The sequence below is a fragment of the Globicephala melas genome, chromosome 17, assembly GCF_963455315.2.
Source record: "Globicephala melas chromosome 17, mGloMel1.2, whole genome shotgun sequence".
In the NCBI taxonomy this organism is placed as follows: domain Eukaryota; kingdom Metazoa; phylum Chordata; class Mammalia; order Artiodactyla; family Delphinidae; genus Globicephala; species Globicephala melas.
Window position 1 is genome coordinate 51,916,271 of NC_083330.1, and position 16,176 is coordinate 51,932,446.

Here is a 16,176-nt window from a genome sequence, read left to right on the forward strand (position 1 = left end):
AACACAGTATGTCTCTCCATTTATTTAGGTCTTCTTTGCTTTTTTCTTGTCCAACGTATTTTGGTCTTCTTTGATTACATCTTGCATTTTGCAATTTCAGGTCAGATTCAGTACATTTTGTTAGATTTGTATGTAAGTATTTCATTTTCTTTGAAGCCATTGTAATGGGTCTTGTATTAATTTCAGTTTCTGCATGCTTGTTATTTATACATAAAAATGTGATTGGTTTTTGTGTATTGATCTTGTATCCTGCAATCTTGCTGAAGTCCATGAATTTTTACAAAGTAAATGCACTCATGTAATCACTACCCAGATCAAGATAAAGAAAATCACTAGACCCCCCCCCAAAAGCTTTCTTTATGCCTTTTCTTTGTCATGAGATTACTTACCCCGCACCCTTAGATAACCACTATTTTGACTTCTACTACCATTAATTAGTTTTGCTTGTTTTTACTTTTTTAAAAAATATTTATTAAATAGTAAAATATTCATTTATTTATTTATTTCCCTTATATTTTTGGCTGCATTGGGTCTTAGCTGCAGCACGCCAGATCTTTGTTGAGGCAAGCAGGATCTTTGGTTACAGCATGAACTCTCTTCATTGTGGCACTCAGGCTTCTCTCTGGTTTCGGTGCGCGGATTTCTCTCTAGTTGTGGCGCAAGGGCTCCAGGGCACGTGAGCTCTGTAGTTTGTGGCTCGTGGGCTTTCTCTTTGAAGCGCACGAGCTCAATAGTTGTGGCGTGTGGGCTTAGTTGCCCCGTGTCATGTGGGATCCTAGTTCCCCGACTGGGATGGAACCCACATCCCCTGCATTGGAAGGTGGATTCTTTACCACTGGACCACCAGGGAAGTCCCTGTTTTTACTCTTCATATTAATGAATAATACAGTGTGTACTCTTTTGCATCTTCTTTTATTTGATAATGTGAGATTCATGCTGTTGCGTATAGCTAGCTATAGTTCGTTCTTTTTCATTGCTATACAATATTCCATGGTATTAATATACAACCATTTATCCTTTCTATTGATGGGCTTTTGCACTATTTCCAGTTTGGGGTTATTATAAATAAAGCTGCTCTGAACATTCTTGCATATGTCTTTTGGCACTTACGTTCACTCCTTTATGTGGGCAATAGAGCTTATAATTTTATTTTATTTTATTTATTTTTTAAAAATATTTACTTAATTGCTGCACCCGGTCTTAGTTGCTGCACATGGGATCTTCGTTGCCATGTGCAGGATCTTTCATTGGGCATGTGGTATCTAGTCTCCTGACTAGGGATCGAACCCAGGCCCCCTGCATTGAGAGCGCAGAGTCTTAACTGCCAGACCACCAGGGAAGTCCCACCAGGGAAGTCCCCCAGAGCTTATAATTTTAAATTCCACAAAATTAGCAGGGATCAGAAGCAGGAGAATATCATCTTCCCTCTTAGAGTTACAATCTATGGATTTTTATTGCACATGTTTCTTCTGTCAGTTGACTGACACTCAACATTAGACAGGTATTTCCTGAGTCTGGATCAGTCACTGTATTGATCATATACTTGCTTTTATTGTTAGTTAGGTTTTCAAGCTTCCATATGTTATTTCTCCAAAAAGGTGTTTAATTTTTTGATAACCAAGACCGTATCTCATGTTTCTTTGCCTTCCCATTGTGATTAGCATTGTACCTTGAACAGAATGCCTGCTCAATAAATATTTGTTCCTTGAGCAATGGTAGGTGCACTCTGAATTAATGAGGTATTACTGTGGTTCCAGCTGATTGCTGCACAGATGACTGAGTTGACTTGGGCCTCATTATCGCAGCTATATAGGTATCGCCAGTGTTGATTTATGTGACTCTCCTTAACGTTCTGAGGAGTCCTGAATACCTGAGGCTCATTTATGTCATGTCACAGGATTGTATGCCGGTGAAATAGAAATCTGGTTAGCCATTGTTATGTTTAATCATTTTATCAATATTTATTTTGGAAACTAGACAATCACAAACGAGACAGAGAATGAGTCTGTTTACAGAGGAAATAATTGGCCGGGGGAATCAAAGATTCGTATTCAAAGAGTTCAAGCAGCATCTCCACCTCTAAGTGGCAGCTTTGACATTCACGCTTACGGACATATTCTCAAAGGTATATGAAAAAAGTTCATAACTTTGGTCTATGTATCAGTGGGACTGTACTGATCTACACAACCATCATAAACATTTTGGTGTATTTCTTTTTAATATTATTTCTCTATGTAATTTATAGAGCTGAGATTATGTCAGTAATGTAAAACTAAATTGTTCAGAAAAATGACATTTTCACATTTTCTTCATCACCTCACCAGATATACCAGGTTAAATTCCCAAAAGTTTGTTTCTCTTTTACATCCATAGCTTACTGGTTATCTATAAATTTAACTGATTTTTTTTTTTTTAAGTATTTGAGCCAAGGCTCAATGTCTGAGGTACGTTACTCATGTAATTTTTATTTCTCAGAAATACATAAATGTGTTGCCTAAGTAATATGCAGATTTCATTTTTTCTGTATTTGGAGGAGGACAGTTGGTTTACAAGTGATAAAACACATTTCATGTATGTTAAGGGCGGCCATAGGTTTGTGAATTTTTGACTCCCGCTGTTTGCCATCCTTCTGCGAGTGCAGGTATTCCCGCTGCTGCGTCAGCTGCAGATTTGCAGTTTGCTCTCCAGAGTCTAGAAGAAGTGGGACAAGTCTCAGTTACACGAGAGGGAAGCTGTGCTGGATACTCATGGCACGTCAAGTGGAGAAGCACATGTGGAAAGCAGAATCTGCTGCAGGTTCCCTTACTTTGCCTGGTTTCTGTTTTCTTCTATGTGTTCATTGCTTATTTGCACCCTGCCTCATTCCAAAAAGAAATGGAGACTGTGTGTATTTTAAAACTGCAAGCTATAGCCTAAACAGTAATAAAAGGAAACAGAAGAAGATTTTTGTAAATTAAGTTGACCAGGCATTCTCTTTCATGGAGAGTAGCTGTTGGTGCTTTATTCCTGATCCCTTATGGGAGAATATGCCGGTTAGAAGACCTTTGACAGGGGCAGGAGGGGCACAGGCAGGGGCAGTCTCAGAACTAAATCTGGGTATATGTAAGAGGGGCCAAGCATAACCAGCGTCGCTGTCATTTAATTCTACCACTGTGCACTAGAGCTGTGTTCTAGGACCTTGGATACTTTTCTGGTTTCAAAGATGACCTTTTCAAGTTCATAACAGAGCCACACCTTAAGAGCTCATCTAATTACTTTTGCTTCGAGTGTGGTTGGCGGCAGGGAGGGAAGTCAGGCTCAGAATATGTGACAGAGAAGGGTCTAGAAGAGACTGGGGGCTCAGATATCAAACATCAAAAATACGATGCTTTGTAGTGATGATGAGAGTGTGAGATGCACTCTCATCCTCATGCACTCTTGGTGAGACAGTAAGTTAGTACGAGCTTTTGGAAGGATAATTTAATTGTATCTGAATATAGATACCTTATGATTCAGCAGTCTCAGCTGTGTTACTCTCTTCTACTGAAATAATAATACAAATATGAAATGAAATAGGTACAAAGTTAGTCACTGCAGCATTATTTGTAATAGTAAAAAAACCTAGAAACCGAAATTCCCATCAATAGAAAAATGGTTGTTAAAATGATACGAACGGTGGAAATAAATACAGAACTCTACTTATAAAACCAATTTGGGTAAAACAGAGGTGCTGGGGGACAGGAGATTCAAAAAAAGGTATATAAACAATAAACATAGAATATAATGTACCATACATAGATTGTATAGATGTCATAAAGATATGGGGGTTATTTTAAGGAAACATATGGCCAGAAACTAGAATAAGAAAATTCTGCAACTGAGACAGCTCTAGTGACTGATCTCCTCTTGGTCCTCTGCTGGTGCCTGCACACCTACTCCCTTCACTCTTTCCTGACCAGTCTCCTCTGCTTTATTCATCATTTCTGCTCCTGGTCACTTTGGCTCCCACAGGCCCAGCATGGAGACTCCTGTCTCTTTGCTAGACCCTGTATGCATCTGAGGGCTACCATATTGGCAGCACGATTTTGGAATGACCAAATTATACATATTGATCTGATTTGGTTTCATTTTTACCATTGGCAGAAAATATAACTCCGTGAGTGGATGAAAAACCAAGAGTAGTTTTGGTAGAGGCCAAAAATGCTAAAGGGGAGAAGTTGACTCTCGGGTGGAAAGAGGACTACATTTTTCAATTATTTAAGAACCATTTATCAAAATGGTCATATTCAGAAAGAGTATAGAATATTTTGAAAAAATCAAATTAAGTAAATTCGTGTTCCTTAGACGTATTTTATCCTAAATATTCAAGTTAATTTTAGTCATTTAATTCAAGTTGTAATTGATGCAATATATGATACTGCAATGATGTTATCAGTTTTTTTCTTGGGTAGATTATGATCATTTTTGAATAGGCTTCTTTTTAAAAAATGTGATTAAATGGCTTTGAATTTTTTTCATCCTTTGGCTTTTCACTTTTAACCATGCTTAAACTTAAAAAGAAAAACTACTGTGATCATATTTATTATAACCTTTCTAGTAAAATAATCTCATCTAAAAATAGATCAATGATTCCAACATTTTTGGAGAAAAGGCTAACGTGATGGTTACAAGGATAAAGGAAGGTGGCTTATTCAGACGGCGCATACTGGGAGACCTGCTTCGTACACCCAGCAAACAGCCACAGGTATTTTTGAAAGTTTCCTCGTGATGTAATTTTAAATGTATAACTATTTTGTAATACATTAAAGACCTGGTAAAAAGAAGAGATGACATCTTTATTTTTCATGTGACTATTTGTTAACAGATGATCAACTCAATGATATTATTTTGTGACTTTTGGGAAAATTATCTTCCTTATGATAAAAGATTTTAAGCTCTACTGTTAGTATTTGAAAATATATTCTTTCATTTAATCTTTATAGTAACTCTGTAAAGTAATTATTAATGTTACCACTTACTGATGAGGAAATTAAATTGTATGGAGTTTAGGTGACTTTCCCAAGAGCAACCTTTATTTTTCTTCATAGCACTTATCACCCCCAGGGCATAATGTGCATTTTCTTTTTTTTGTTAAGTTTATAGCCTTATGCAAGGCTCTCTGTCCTACCTCCACTAGAATATAAGTTCAGTAACAGCAGGGATGTCATCTGTTTTGTTAAATGTGCTTGATACATTTACAACTGTGCCTGACATATAATGGACACATTCGCTGAATGAATCAATGAAGTGTCAAAACAGGAGAAGTATAAATAGAATAGACTAATTTTTGGAAACCAACAAACCAGCAAACAAGCAAATTTCCATTACTTTTTCTAAATCCTATGCATAGTCTATTTAAGCATGCTACCCTTGTTACCTCTGTGTTTCTTTATTTGAAGGTTGAAGTCTATGTTAATGAAATCCCAGCTAAATGTTCAGGTGACTGTGGGTTTACATGGGATCCCACAACTACTCCTCAAGTCTGGGCCATAAGCCCTTCCCAAGGTAATCTCTTGCTTTCAAACTTAGAGTATGGGGTGGAAGACAATTAGCAAAAATGTAAACTCTGATAATGATTTTTTTATATTCTAACTAAGGCAAGCAGACAGTTCTACATAGTGAAAAAAATCTATCAGATCAGAAAGCCATGGAAAGATCATTAATTATCTTTGCAAAAAATATCACTGTTGCAGTTGGACTCACTAGTATTCTGCTTCTCCAGTTTCACCAACTTCTAGGAGATATAGTACTAAAATGCCAGTAAAAGAGAGCTGCTGTTTAGTAAAAGAAAATAATTAGGTCCTAGATTTGAGAATAAGAGATAGAAAAATTATTGACAAGAACTCAGTCTAGGGGGACACATTTTAAAATACCCTCATAGTATGTGATTGCTTTAAAAAAAAAAGATTATATTATGTCTGAACTCCCAAGGATTGAAATAAACAGCATGACCAAGGATTGTAAGGGGTGGATTTTTTTCAGTCAGAAAGGTAAGCTCAGATACTATAATCATATATTTAGTCTTGTTGACTAGTATGAAAATTCACCTGCTAATTATAAATCAAACGAAAAGAAAAAACCCATTGAAATCTTTAAAATAACACAACTTAGTGTTGAAAGAATATATTCTTCAGACTTTTTTATAATTCTAGTTCTCTCTAAGCACCATGCTCAGTGTTAGTCCCCTACGAACTTCCCCAGAGGCAATCACAATAATTAATTCTGTGTGTATTCTTCCATGCCATTTTATTTGTTTGATTTTTTTTTTTTTTGGTGGTACGCGGGCCTCTCACTGTTGTGGCCTCTCCCATTGTGGAGCACAGGCTCCGGATGCGCAGACTCAGCAGCCATGGCTCACAGGCCCAGCCGCTCCATGGCATGTGGGATCTTCCCAGACCGGGGCACGAACCCGTGTCCCCTGCATCGGCAGGCGGACTCTCAACCACTGCCCCACCAGGGAAGCCCCGTGCCATTTTAAATACCTTTTGTGTATAACACACATATGGTAATTTTGCCGGTTTTTTAAGTTTACAAATGAGCTATTACATTGTAAATATCATTTGCATCTTTTGTCATTCAGCATTCATTTTGAGAAATATTTATATGGTTTTATGTATATCTAATTCATCACTAAAATACTTCATGGATACACCAATTTATTTGTTCTTCTGTTGATGGACATTTACATCATTTACAAGTTTTTTGTTTTTACACATGACTCTATTGAGCTTTCTTGTACAAATCTACTATAACATACATGCTAGAGCTTCTTTAGGGTTCATACCTACATGTGAATTAATGGGTATATGTGTATTCAGTTCATTAGGTGACCAAATTGCTCCCCAAAGTAGCTGTACCTCCAGTGGGTATGAGAGCACCATATTCCCCACATCTTTGCCAACACTTCATATGATGAGTTTCTAATTTTGGTCAATCTGATGAGTGTAAGAAGTTATCTCATCATTGCTTTAATGTTGTCTATTCCCTGATTAGTAATGCACAGGAATATCTTCTTGTATGTTTCTTGGACATTTAGATTATTTCTTCTTCTGCAAATTGCTTGTTAACATCTTTTATCCACTTATCAGATTGTCATTTTTCTATCAACTTGCACTGTATATTGTATGTTATGTTTGCTGATCCTTTGCACACATATTCTCCCAGTATTTCACTTATGATTTTTTTTAGTATCTTGTTCATGGATACATTTAAATCACTGATTTATTTTAATTTATATATCTTTTCCTTTATGGATAACCATGGCTTTTTGTATCTTATTTAAGAAATCCATCTCTACATTAACGTCATTAAGGTATTCGGTTATGTTTCTTCTAAAATTTTGAAGTTTTGTTTTTCATTCTTAGCTGTTTAAATCCATTTATAATCTGTGTTGTGTGTGATGTTATGGGAGTCGGGTGACCGTGTCATTTATCGATCAAATCTGGATACCTTTAAGAGTGAATGGAGAACATTCAGTATAGGATGCTGGGCCAGCAAGTATAAACCTGGAATAGCCCAGGCACTTTAGGATGGGTATCATCCCAGATAAAGTAACCATATCCTATTTCAAATGGAAAGTGTCTACTACACTTATTGTACAGTTTATTCTCAGGAGTTTGTGATGGCGGTTCTGTCTTAGTCTAAGTTACCATATGGAAATGTCTGTTTAATTTCTTTGTCGTAAGAATGATTTTCCTTTCCTTACAACATTCTATACTTAGTCAGATAATTCTTTCCACTAATCCCTATAAACACACAGATTCAAAACACGAAGCACTGTGCAGTAATTCAATGGAAAAAATGTACCATTGCTAAATAAATGTCTTTTTTCCCTGCTTGTTTATAGGCATATTGTTTATATCTTTTAAAAGATAGGCTCACTTTTCTCTGAGAAATACCTGATTTCATAACAACAGATTCTATGTTTTGTCATTTTAATATTGTTATTTAAATTTGTCCTTTTCAGGGTCCTATGAAGAAAGCACAATTCTAACCGTATCAGGCTCAGGATTTTCTCCTAGTTCAACTGTATCGGTCTCAGTTGGACCAGCAGGTTGCTCTCTTCTTTCTGTGAATGGTAGATTCTTTTAAAATCATTATTTTTGAGTCTAACTGTTTTTCTCTAAGAGAAAGTAGAATCAAAGAGCAGTGTTATAATACTGATTTTCCTATAGAGTATCTTTGGGGTTATGAAATTGGCAAACTGCTCTGGATAAATACCTTACCTTTTTAATCTTTGGTTATGACTACAGACTAATTCTTTCACTGTGGTACAGTGTCTTTATCCCATAACAGTTGATTTTTGTTCTTTTTCCTCATAAAGTGATTACATGAAATCTTTCCTTCTTTAGTGTGTCTCTGGGACACAAAAATACATGAATTGCAGCTCTGATATTGCATGGTCCCCTCTGCCCATGCTTTGAAAATGCCTCATTAGTCATAGCAAGAGGACATAGCCATCTTCCTGGACTTCTAGTCCCAACTTCATAGTCCTCTAAGTATTAATGTAGAATTTAAAGATCATATTTTCTATTTATGGAAAAATGAGGACCATAATTATTTGTCTCCCTAAAAATTCTCTTTCATAATCCTAGGTATTTTTATTAATTTTAAAAAGTTGGAATTACATAAGCAAATTCACCTTCCATATCATTTTAGTTGTTTTTTGTTTTGTTTTGTTTTGTTTGCGGTACGTGGGCCTCTCACCGTTGTGACCTCTCCCGTTGCGGAGCAGAGGCTCCGGATGCGCAGGCTCAGCGGCCATGGCTCACGGGCCCAGCCGCTCCGCGGCATGTGGGATCTTCCCGGACCGGGGCACGAACCCGCGTCCCCTGCATCAGCAGGCGGACTCTCAACCACTGCACCACCAGGGAAGCCCTAAGTTGTTTTTAATTTACATCTTCTATGCATTCTTGAGATCTAATAGTCAGTATTGCACCTGTATTATAAGTGCACATATGCTGTTCTAAATGAAGTGAAGAATGTTTTTCACTTAGTTTTTATCAGTTTTCTTGTTGAAACCTAATATTTTACTCAGTTTGGGACATAAACAATATATTGGACCAAAGTGTTTAGAATTATTCATATAAATGATCTTATAGGTTAGGATTTAAAATTCTTCTTATAGTAACTTTTTTGCCACAGTGTAGTACTCAGGAGCAAATTGTTTACTCCACTTTCATTATTATTTTACCTTACTCTTTTCTAGCCCTGTCTGATTTGTAACATGAGGTAGTTCGTAAAGGTTTTCCTCCCGTTAATATATGAGTAGTCTTCCTTAGATATATTTCTTGGAGTATAAAAATGAAGGCCACTGTTTATATTTGAAAATGTAAAATTTCAGTAATTTTATCTAACAAAAGCATTTCTTGACCATTTTCTTCTTCTTTTATCACAAGAAAATGAGATCAACTGCCAAATTCTGAATGGAAGTGCTGGACGTTTCCCAGTTGCTGTGTCCATAGCTGATGTTGGACTAGCACAGAATACAGAGGAGGAGGAATTACACTTCATTTATCAGAGTCAGATCTCACACATCTGGCCTGCTTCTGGAAGCTTAGCGGGTAATAGTTAATTGTTCCAAACAAAGAAAATTGCATACATTTCCATCATTTCATTGAACTGTTTCTAGAACAGGGTGAAGGGAGAGGACTCCAAACCTTCCTCATATAGAACAAAGGAGACTCCTCTTTTAGAAGGCACAGCGACTCAGTGGATGACTAATTCTTTCCTTATGAAGCACAAGTCAGGGTGACTGCTTCTACTTACGTCTTAGGTTATTGAATTAATATCATCAATTATTACATGTGTCTATAACAAGCTCATTAATTATGTCAAGATAAGATTTATTAGTTATTATTCTGCTTACCAGCTGCTCCATTTATAATCACAGTCTCAGTGGAGCTACTAGACCCAGAAAAAGTTCCAGAAACAAATCAGGGAAAGGGATGCTGACGCAGAAGATGGAAAGAAAATAACACATTTTTCCTATCCTGCTTCATTTCCTTTGTGTTTTGTTTGTTTGTTTGACCATGCTTAAGTGTGGATTTTGTGCTTTGGCCTTGATCTTTTTGGTGTGTTCTGTTTATATATATGTATATATATACATATATATACATATATATGTGTGTGTATATATATATATTTTGTTTGTTTGTTTGTTTGTTTTTTTGCGGTACACGGGCCTCTCACTGCTGTGGCCTCTCCCGTTGCGGAGCACAGGCTCCGGACACGCAGGCTCAGCGGCTATGGCTCACAGGCCCAGCCGCTCCGTGGCATGTGGAATCTTCCTTCCAGGACTGGGGCACGAACCCGCGTCCCCTGCATTGGCAGGCGGACTCTCAACCACTGCGCCACCAGGGAAGCCCTGTTTTTATATTTTATGTTATTTTTATTTTGTTGGGATTTTTTCTTAGTTTTTCTTTTACTTAAAGGTATTAAAATTTGGGATTTTGTATGAGTCTTAATTCACTCTCATTTCCCACTGGTTGAGTAAATAGAAATAGCATAATTTCTCTTTAGGATGAAGACACAAAAACAAATATTAGTTGCAAATCTGTGTTATTTCATTAAATCACTTAGCCCAACCCCTATACGGCTCCAGACTCCAGAGCTCAGACTCAGGTATGTGGTGATGATTCTATATATCTCGAGGCTGGTCCTTGATCTATTTGCCAACCTGTCTCTTGGATGATTAGACAATTCTTGAGTGATGTTAGATGACTGCCAAAGTGTCTCTTTGTTATAGTTAATCTAATGTGTTTTTGTTGTCTGATTTTGTGTTTTTACTTATGAAGGCGGTACTCTTCTGACTCTATCTGGATTTGGCTTTAATGAAAATTCAAAGGTATTAGTCGGCAATGAAACCTGCAATGTAATTGAAGGGAATTTGAATAAGATAACCTGCAGAACACCAAAAGTAAGGCATCTGATTTCAGTCATTTTTCTTCTAAGTCTGAACTTGTATGAATTAAGGAACATCTCAGTAAAGGGTTAAACAAATGCCTTATTTACCTATAGCAAGTGCAGAGTTTCAGTTATGCTCTTTAACAATTATTTCGTCAACATTTTTTGCCGAGATCCAAATACCAAATATTATCTTCCACATTCTAGATACTTAACATCATTAAGGAAGACATACATATAAAGCAATGTTAAATAGTGTGTTCCATTTGAAATGATAGAAGTAGACACAAAATGAAGATAAAATACAGCGGGGAGAGGGTGTCAGGAAGAGTTTCATGGAAAAGCTGATGTCCTATCAGAGGTGGAAGGATGATGAATGGGAGTTGACAAGGTAAATCCAAGGATGAAAAAAATACAGCAGTAATAAATAGTCTAAAAAATTCAGGGAAGCCATTCTAGACATTTTGGGGTTTTTTTAAGGAATATATATTTTAAATATGTTAACGTTTCAGTTTGTTGGCAAAACACACACAGTGTAAAGTTTCCCATGGAATATTACATCTCAGGACCAGTCATTGTTCTTTATTTTTTAAAATGGTGTTTAAATTTATACCAAGACTCTGTTTTACTTACTATGTGCAAAAGGAGTGAATTCAGTCACTAATATTTAAAAACGTAGTAGATTAAGGGTGGGAATTATTATGTAGTTGATGTAGGAAAAGTGAATTTGAGCATGTGTTGGACTGAATGGTGGAGATGAGAATCTGGCGGATATAGTAAATTAAAGCTTTGTTTGAATTATGTCATTCAATTAAGCACTGAGTGTGCACTAAGTACTAGATGCTAGGATAACGATTTTTCCTAATTGGGAATTGTATAGGTGCTATATTGGTGAAAGCACCAAATATTTTTCTTAGGTTTTAGTCTTGGATTCTGGAACTATGTCAGCAAAGTTTATAATAATGTCATTTCTCCATGAAGAGGAACAAAAATTACATTCAAGCCTATTTTAAGAGCAAAAAGCTCAAAACTTTAAGTATCGTATGCTTTATTAATTAGAGAATCACTTGTCCAGGGACTTCCCTGGTGGCGCAGCGGTTAAGAATCCACCTGCAAATGCAGGGGACACGGGTTCAAGCCCTGGTCCGGGAAGATCCCACATGCCGCGAAGCAACTAAGCCCATGTGCCACAACTACTGAGCCTGTGCTCTAGAGCCTGCAAGCCACAACTACTGAAGCCCGCACTCCTAGAACCCGTGCTCCACAACAAGAGAAGCCACCGCAATGAGAAGCCCGCGCACTGCAACAGAGAGTAGCCCCCCCCTTGCTGCAACTAGAGAAAGCCTGCATGCAGCAAGGAAGACCCAATGCAGCCATAAGTAAATAAATAAATAAATTTATTTTTTCAAAAAAAGAGAGAGAGGCTCACTTGTCCAGAATATCTGAACTATATTGCAGAACCCTGGGAAATCCGATACTATAAATGCATTTGAATTGATCATAAATACCCACAAAACCACTATATCATATAGCTTTATCTAAAGAATTCAAACATGCAACCTACATTTGACACCACAACTTTCTAAATATCTGATAGTTAACTCTGATTCATGACTTTGAGAAAAAAAATCTTTGGAAGTTTATTTTGAATAATTCTATTTGTTTTTAGCCATTGAATTTCTGTATCTCAACATTTAATATTTTCTAATTGTTTTATTGTTTTCCTCTTATTTCAGAGAATTGAGGGTACAGTTGATATATCAGTTATTACCAGTGGATTTCAAGCCATGGCAAAGAATGCTTATAGCTATAATTGTTTACAGACTCCAGTTATAACTGATTTTAGTCCCAAAGTACGGACAATACTAGGTAAGAAATTCTTCAATAAGATTAGTCATTTGATATATATGTATGTGTATACCATTTCTAAAAAAGCTTTTGAAGCAGTTTCTCTGCAGTTGTGTTTCTTAAAGCAAAACCTGTCACAGGTTTTCTTTTTTAACCATAAATTGGTCTGTTTATTATATCACTTTGAGCATGTGCAATAATAAGAAAAATATTAATTTTTAAAGTTCTTTGCCATATTTTTCCCTGTTAAACAATTAAACATGAATTTTATCTCCATGTGGCAGCTATCAACTCTTTCATTGATTTTCTTTTACCTCTGAAAGTGTTAGGATTTCCTAAATCCATTGAAACATAAGAGATGAGTTGCTTGACTTAATATTCAAATTTTGCGCTAGATAATACATTGACTCTTTTTGTAAAACTTTTCTTTTAAAATAATAGGAGAAGTTAATTTAACAATTAAGGGTTATAACTTTGGAAATGAACTCACACAAAACATGGAGGTCTATGTTGGAGGAAAATCCTGCCAGGTCCTTCACTGGAACTTCACAGATATTAGATGCCTTTTGCCCAAGTTGTCTCCTGGAAAACATGATATCTGTGTAGAAGTCAGAAACTGGGGTTTTGCGTCAACAAGGTATGGTAATGACCATAAACTTTGACAGAGCTGTGGAACACATGGTGCTAATATATTGAGATAGGAAGAGAAATAGTCATTAACCTTATAATATTTCAGTTGCTCTCTTCACCGTTCTACAATTCCTTTTGCAAAAGATTCTGAAAATTTCTCATAACATGCAGTATGATGCTTAGGTTTGAGACCAATACCATTCAGATTAGGTTGTAAGATTTCTCTGCAGAACTAGGTTTATGTATATGTCACATGACTTTCATTCATTCTGGAAATACTTATCAAGAAGTTACTGGGGGGCAGGCACTTTCTCAGTGCTGGATTTATAGTGGGGAATAAGAGGGATGTGTCCCCCACCTTAATGGTGCCCACAATTTTGTTGGGGAGGCAGATTTCAAACAGATGATTACATCAATAACTGGATTATAAGTGAGAAAAAGGCTATGGATAAGAGGTCCCAGGTGCTACAAGAACATATAATAGAGCTAATTTTTCCTGAGGGACTGGGGACTGGAAAGAGTTCTCTGAAAAGGTGACAGGTAAGCCAAGAAACGGGTGGGAGCTGCCAGGTGAAGGAGAGGGTGGAGAGAATCCTCCTCCAGCTCTGACTTTCCTTTAACTAGGTGTTTAGTATTTTCTTCCCTGAAGCTGCTTGTCAGCTGGTAAAATTTTAGCTCTGGCATAAGGAAGTTACTGGTTTAGAGCACTTAGAAAAAGAGAAAACTGGAATTTAGGGATTAAAAAAAAGACAAGTAAAACTGATGACAGAGTAGAAGGAGAGATCATTGTAGAGGAGTCTTGTGGGAGGTGAAGAAAGAAGAGCAACAGTAAACATAAACTTCAGCACTACATCCCCTCTTAGATTCACAGGGCAGAGCTCACATGGTTCTAGAAGAGCTGTTGGCTTGTGCTTTGGCTTGATGATATAACGGGCAGAATTGACAGCATACAAAACTGGGTACTTGGGTGGTGGTTCAAAAACTACCAATTCAGTTATGATGAGGAAGTTAGATAAAAATTAACACAAAGACTCATTTAAGTTATGGTGGGAGCTGGGATGTGGAAGTCAACTCTATATGTCGGGTCAGAAAAGCACTGTACGTTTTGATGTCCTCCTAGCAGATACATTGTAACGAAGCAAAATAAATTAAAAATCCTCTCCTTGAAATAGTGGGAAGGGAGATCATGACAGGTTTTCAACAAATGAAGAATGATAAATTCAAATTAATTGCACAAAACTTTACTTATATTAAATGTATGGAATTTCATTGCTGTTCTTTTTTATAGATAATGCTGCCTTTATGGGGTTTTTGGGGTTTTTTTATGCCTTTATGTTTTATTCTAATAACTAGATAAAATATTTTAAAGGATTTCCTGTATTTCTTGTGACCTCAGTTCTCATAACCATATTTTTCCCATAGTATTTTAAGTTCTTCCATCTCAAATTCTCCTGCCATGGGATTTTCAGAAATGTTATTTTCATATTTAGGGAAACAACTATTATATATGTATATGATCCAACCAAATTGAGGTCATGATAATTATCAGATTATCTAGTTTGAGAAAGTAATGTTTTATTAAATATTCAAGTACTTCCTCTTAAATGAATTAGGTCCTAAGAAGAGTTTAACAACATGACCCCATGGAATGCTCATTGAAATATCTATTAATTTTTCTTTTACAGAGACAAATTAAATGCTTCTATACAGTATATTTTGCAAGTGACCAGCATGTTTCCACAGAAGGGCTCCTTATATGGTGGAACTGAAATCACTATAATGGGTTTGGGATTCAGCACAATACTAGCTGAGAACACTGTGCTTTTGGGTAAGAGTTTCATCCTCACAGGAGGGCTGTTATCATTTTTCTCATCTTAAATGATGTGCTGTAGGTGCTGTGTTATTACACAAATACTCTCAGTCATGGAAGCTTTGTTTTTCTATTAGCATGTAAAAGGTTAAGTGTATTTGGTTAGGTGGTAAAAATAAACTAAATAACTGCTTTTGATTTCAATAAATAATTACCAAATGTTTAATGTGTATAAAACACTTTAAAAAAGGAGAGGTCTCTGTTCTAAAACTAGTCAGTACTCAAACATGATTGCTATCAGAAAAAAGTACCAAAGATCCTACTATGTAATGGGGAGCTTTTGTAGGGCCTTGACTACTTACTAATTATACTTCTTCTCTGTATTTCACAAAAACTATTTGAGAAAATGTTTTTCCCCCATCCTTTTTCTTTCTAGGGTCCTTCCCTTGCAATGTGACAGCATCATCAGAAAATGTCATAAAATGTATTGTTCATTCAACAGAGAAAGTATTCAGGATTACCAACAGTGGGGAAGATTCAGGTATCAGACAACATTTATCTGCTGTAAATAATGGAGACATGTTACCTTGGAATTAATTTGATTTTTACTTATAATACTTCAAAGTATTCAGAGAATAATTATTGTTATTTCTTTGTATAAGTTGTTGATAGTTTGTCTAGAATTTATCCACTTGACATAGGGGGCCACATATAGAATGAATCAGCAAGCAGTAGAAGGCTAGGCTTAGGATTTCCAAGTTCAGGAATTGCCACTTGGTTTTACTGCGGTATAGAACCTCCTGAATTACTATAGTTTGTTTTCCATTATGGGTTTCTAAATAAATATTCAAATAGAAATTATATAGATTTTTGCATGCCTCAATGCCTGAGAAAATTTTTGTGTTTAAAGAATTGATCAGAGGGCTTCCCTGGTGGCACAGTGGTTGAGAGTCTGCCTGCCGATG

At 36.3% G+C, this 16,176-nt stretch overlaps 1 protein-coding gene across 1 annotated transcript in view; it reads left to right on the plus strand.

Moving 5' to 3' along the window:
* The window catches only part of PKHD1L1 (PKHD1 like 1), a 153,967-nt gene that overhangs the window by 52,855 nt on the left and 84,936 nt on the right, over positions 1–16,176 (plus strand). The window contains exons 24-34 of the mRNA XM_030863107.2: positions 1,978–2,125; positions 2,642–2,796; positions 4,601–4,723; positions 5,418–5,523; positions 7,985–8,095; positions 9,417–9,581; positions 10,815–10,936; positions 12,660–12,792; positions 13,213–13,408; positions 15,087–15,229; positions 15,648–15,752. Of these exons, the coding sequence (XP_030718967.2) occupies positions 1,978–2,125; positions 2,642–2,796; positions 4,601–4,723; positions 5,418–5,523; positions 7,985–8,095; positions 9,417–9,581; positions 10,815–10,936; positions 12,660–12,792; positions 13,213–13,408; positions 15,087–15,229; positions 15,648–15,752 (1,507 nt within the window). The remainder of the gene's footprint in view (positions 1–1,977; positions 2,126–2,641; positions 2,797–4,600; positions 4,724–5,417; positions 5,524–7,984; positions 8,096–9,416; positions 9,582–10,814; positions 10,937–12,659; positions 12,793–13,212; positions 13,409–15,086; positions 15,230–15,647; positions 15,753–16,176) is intronic.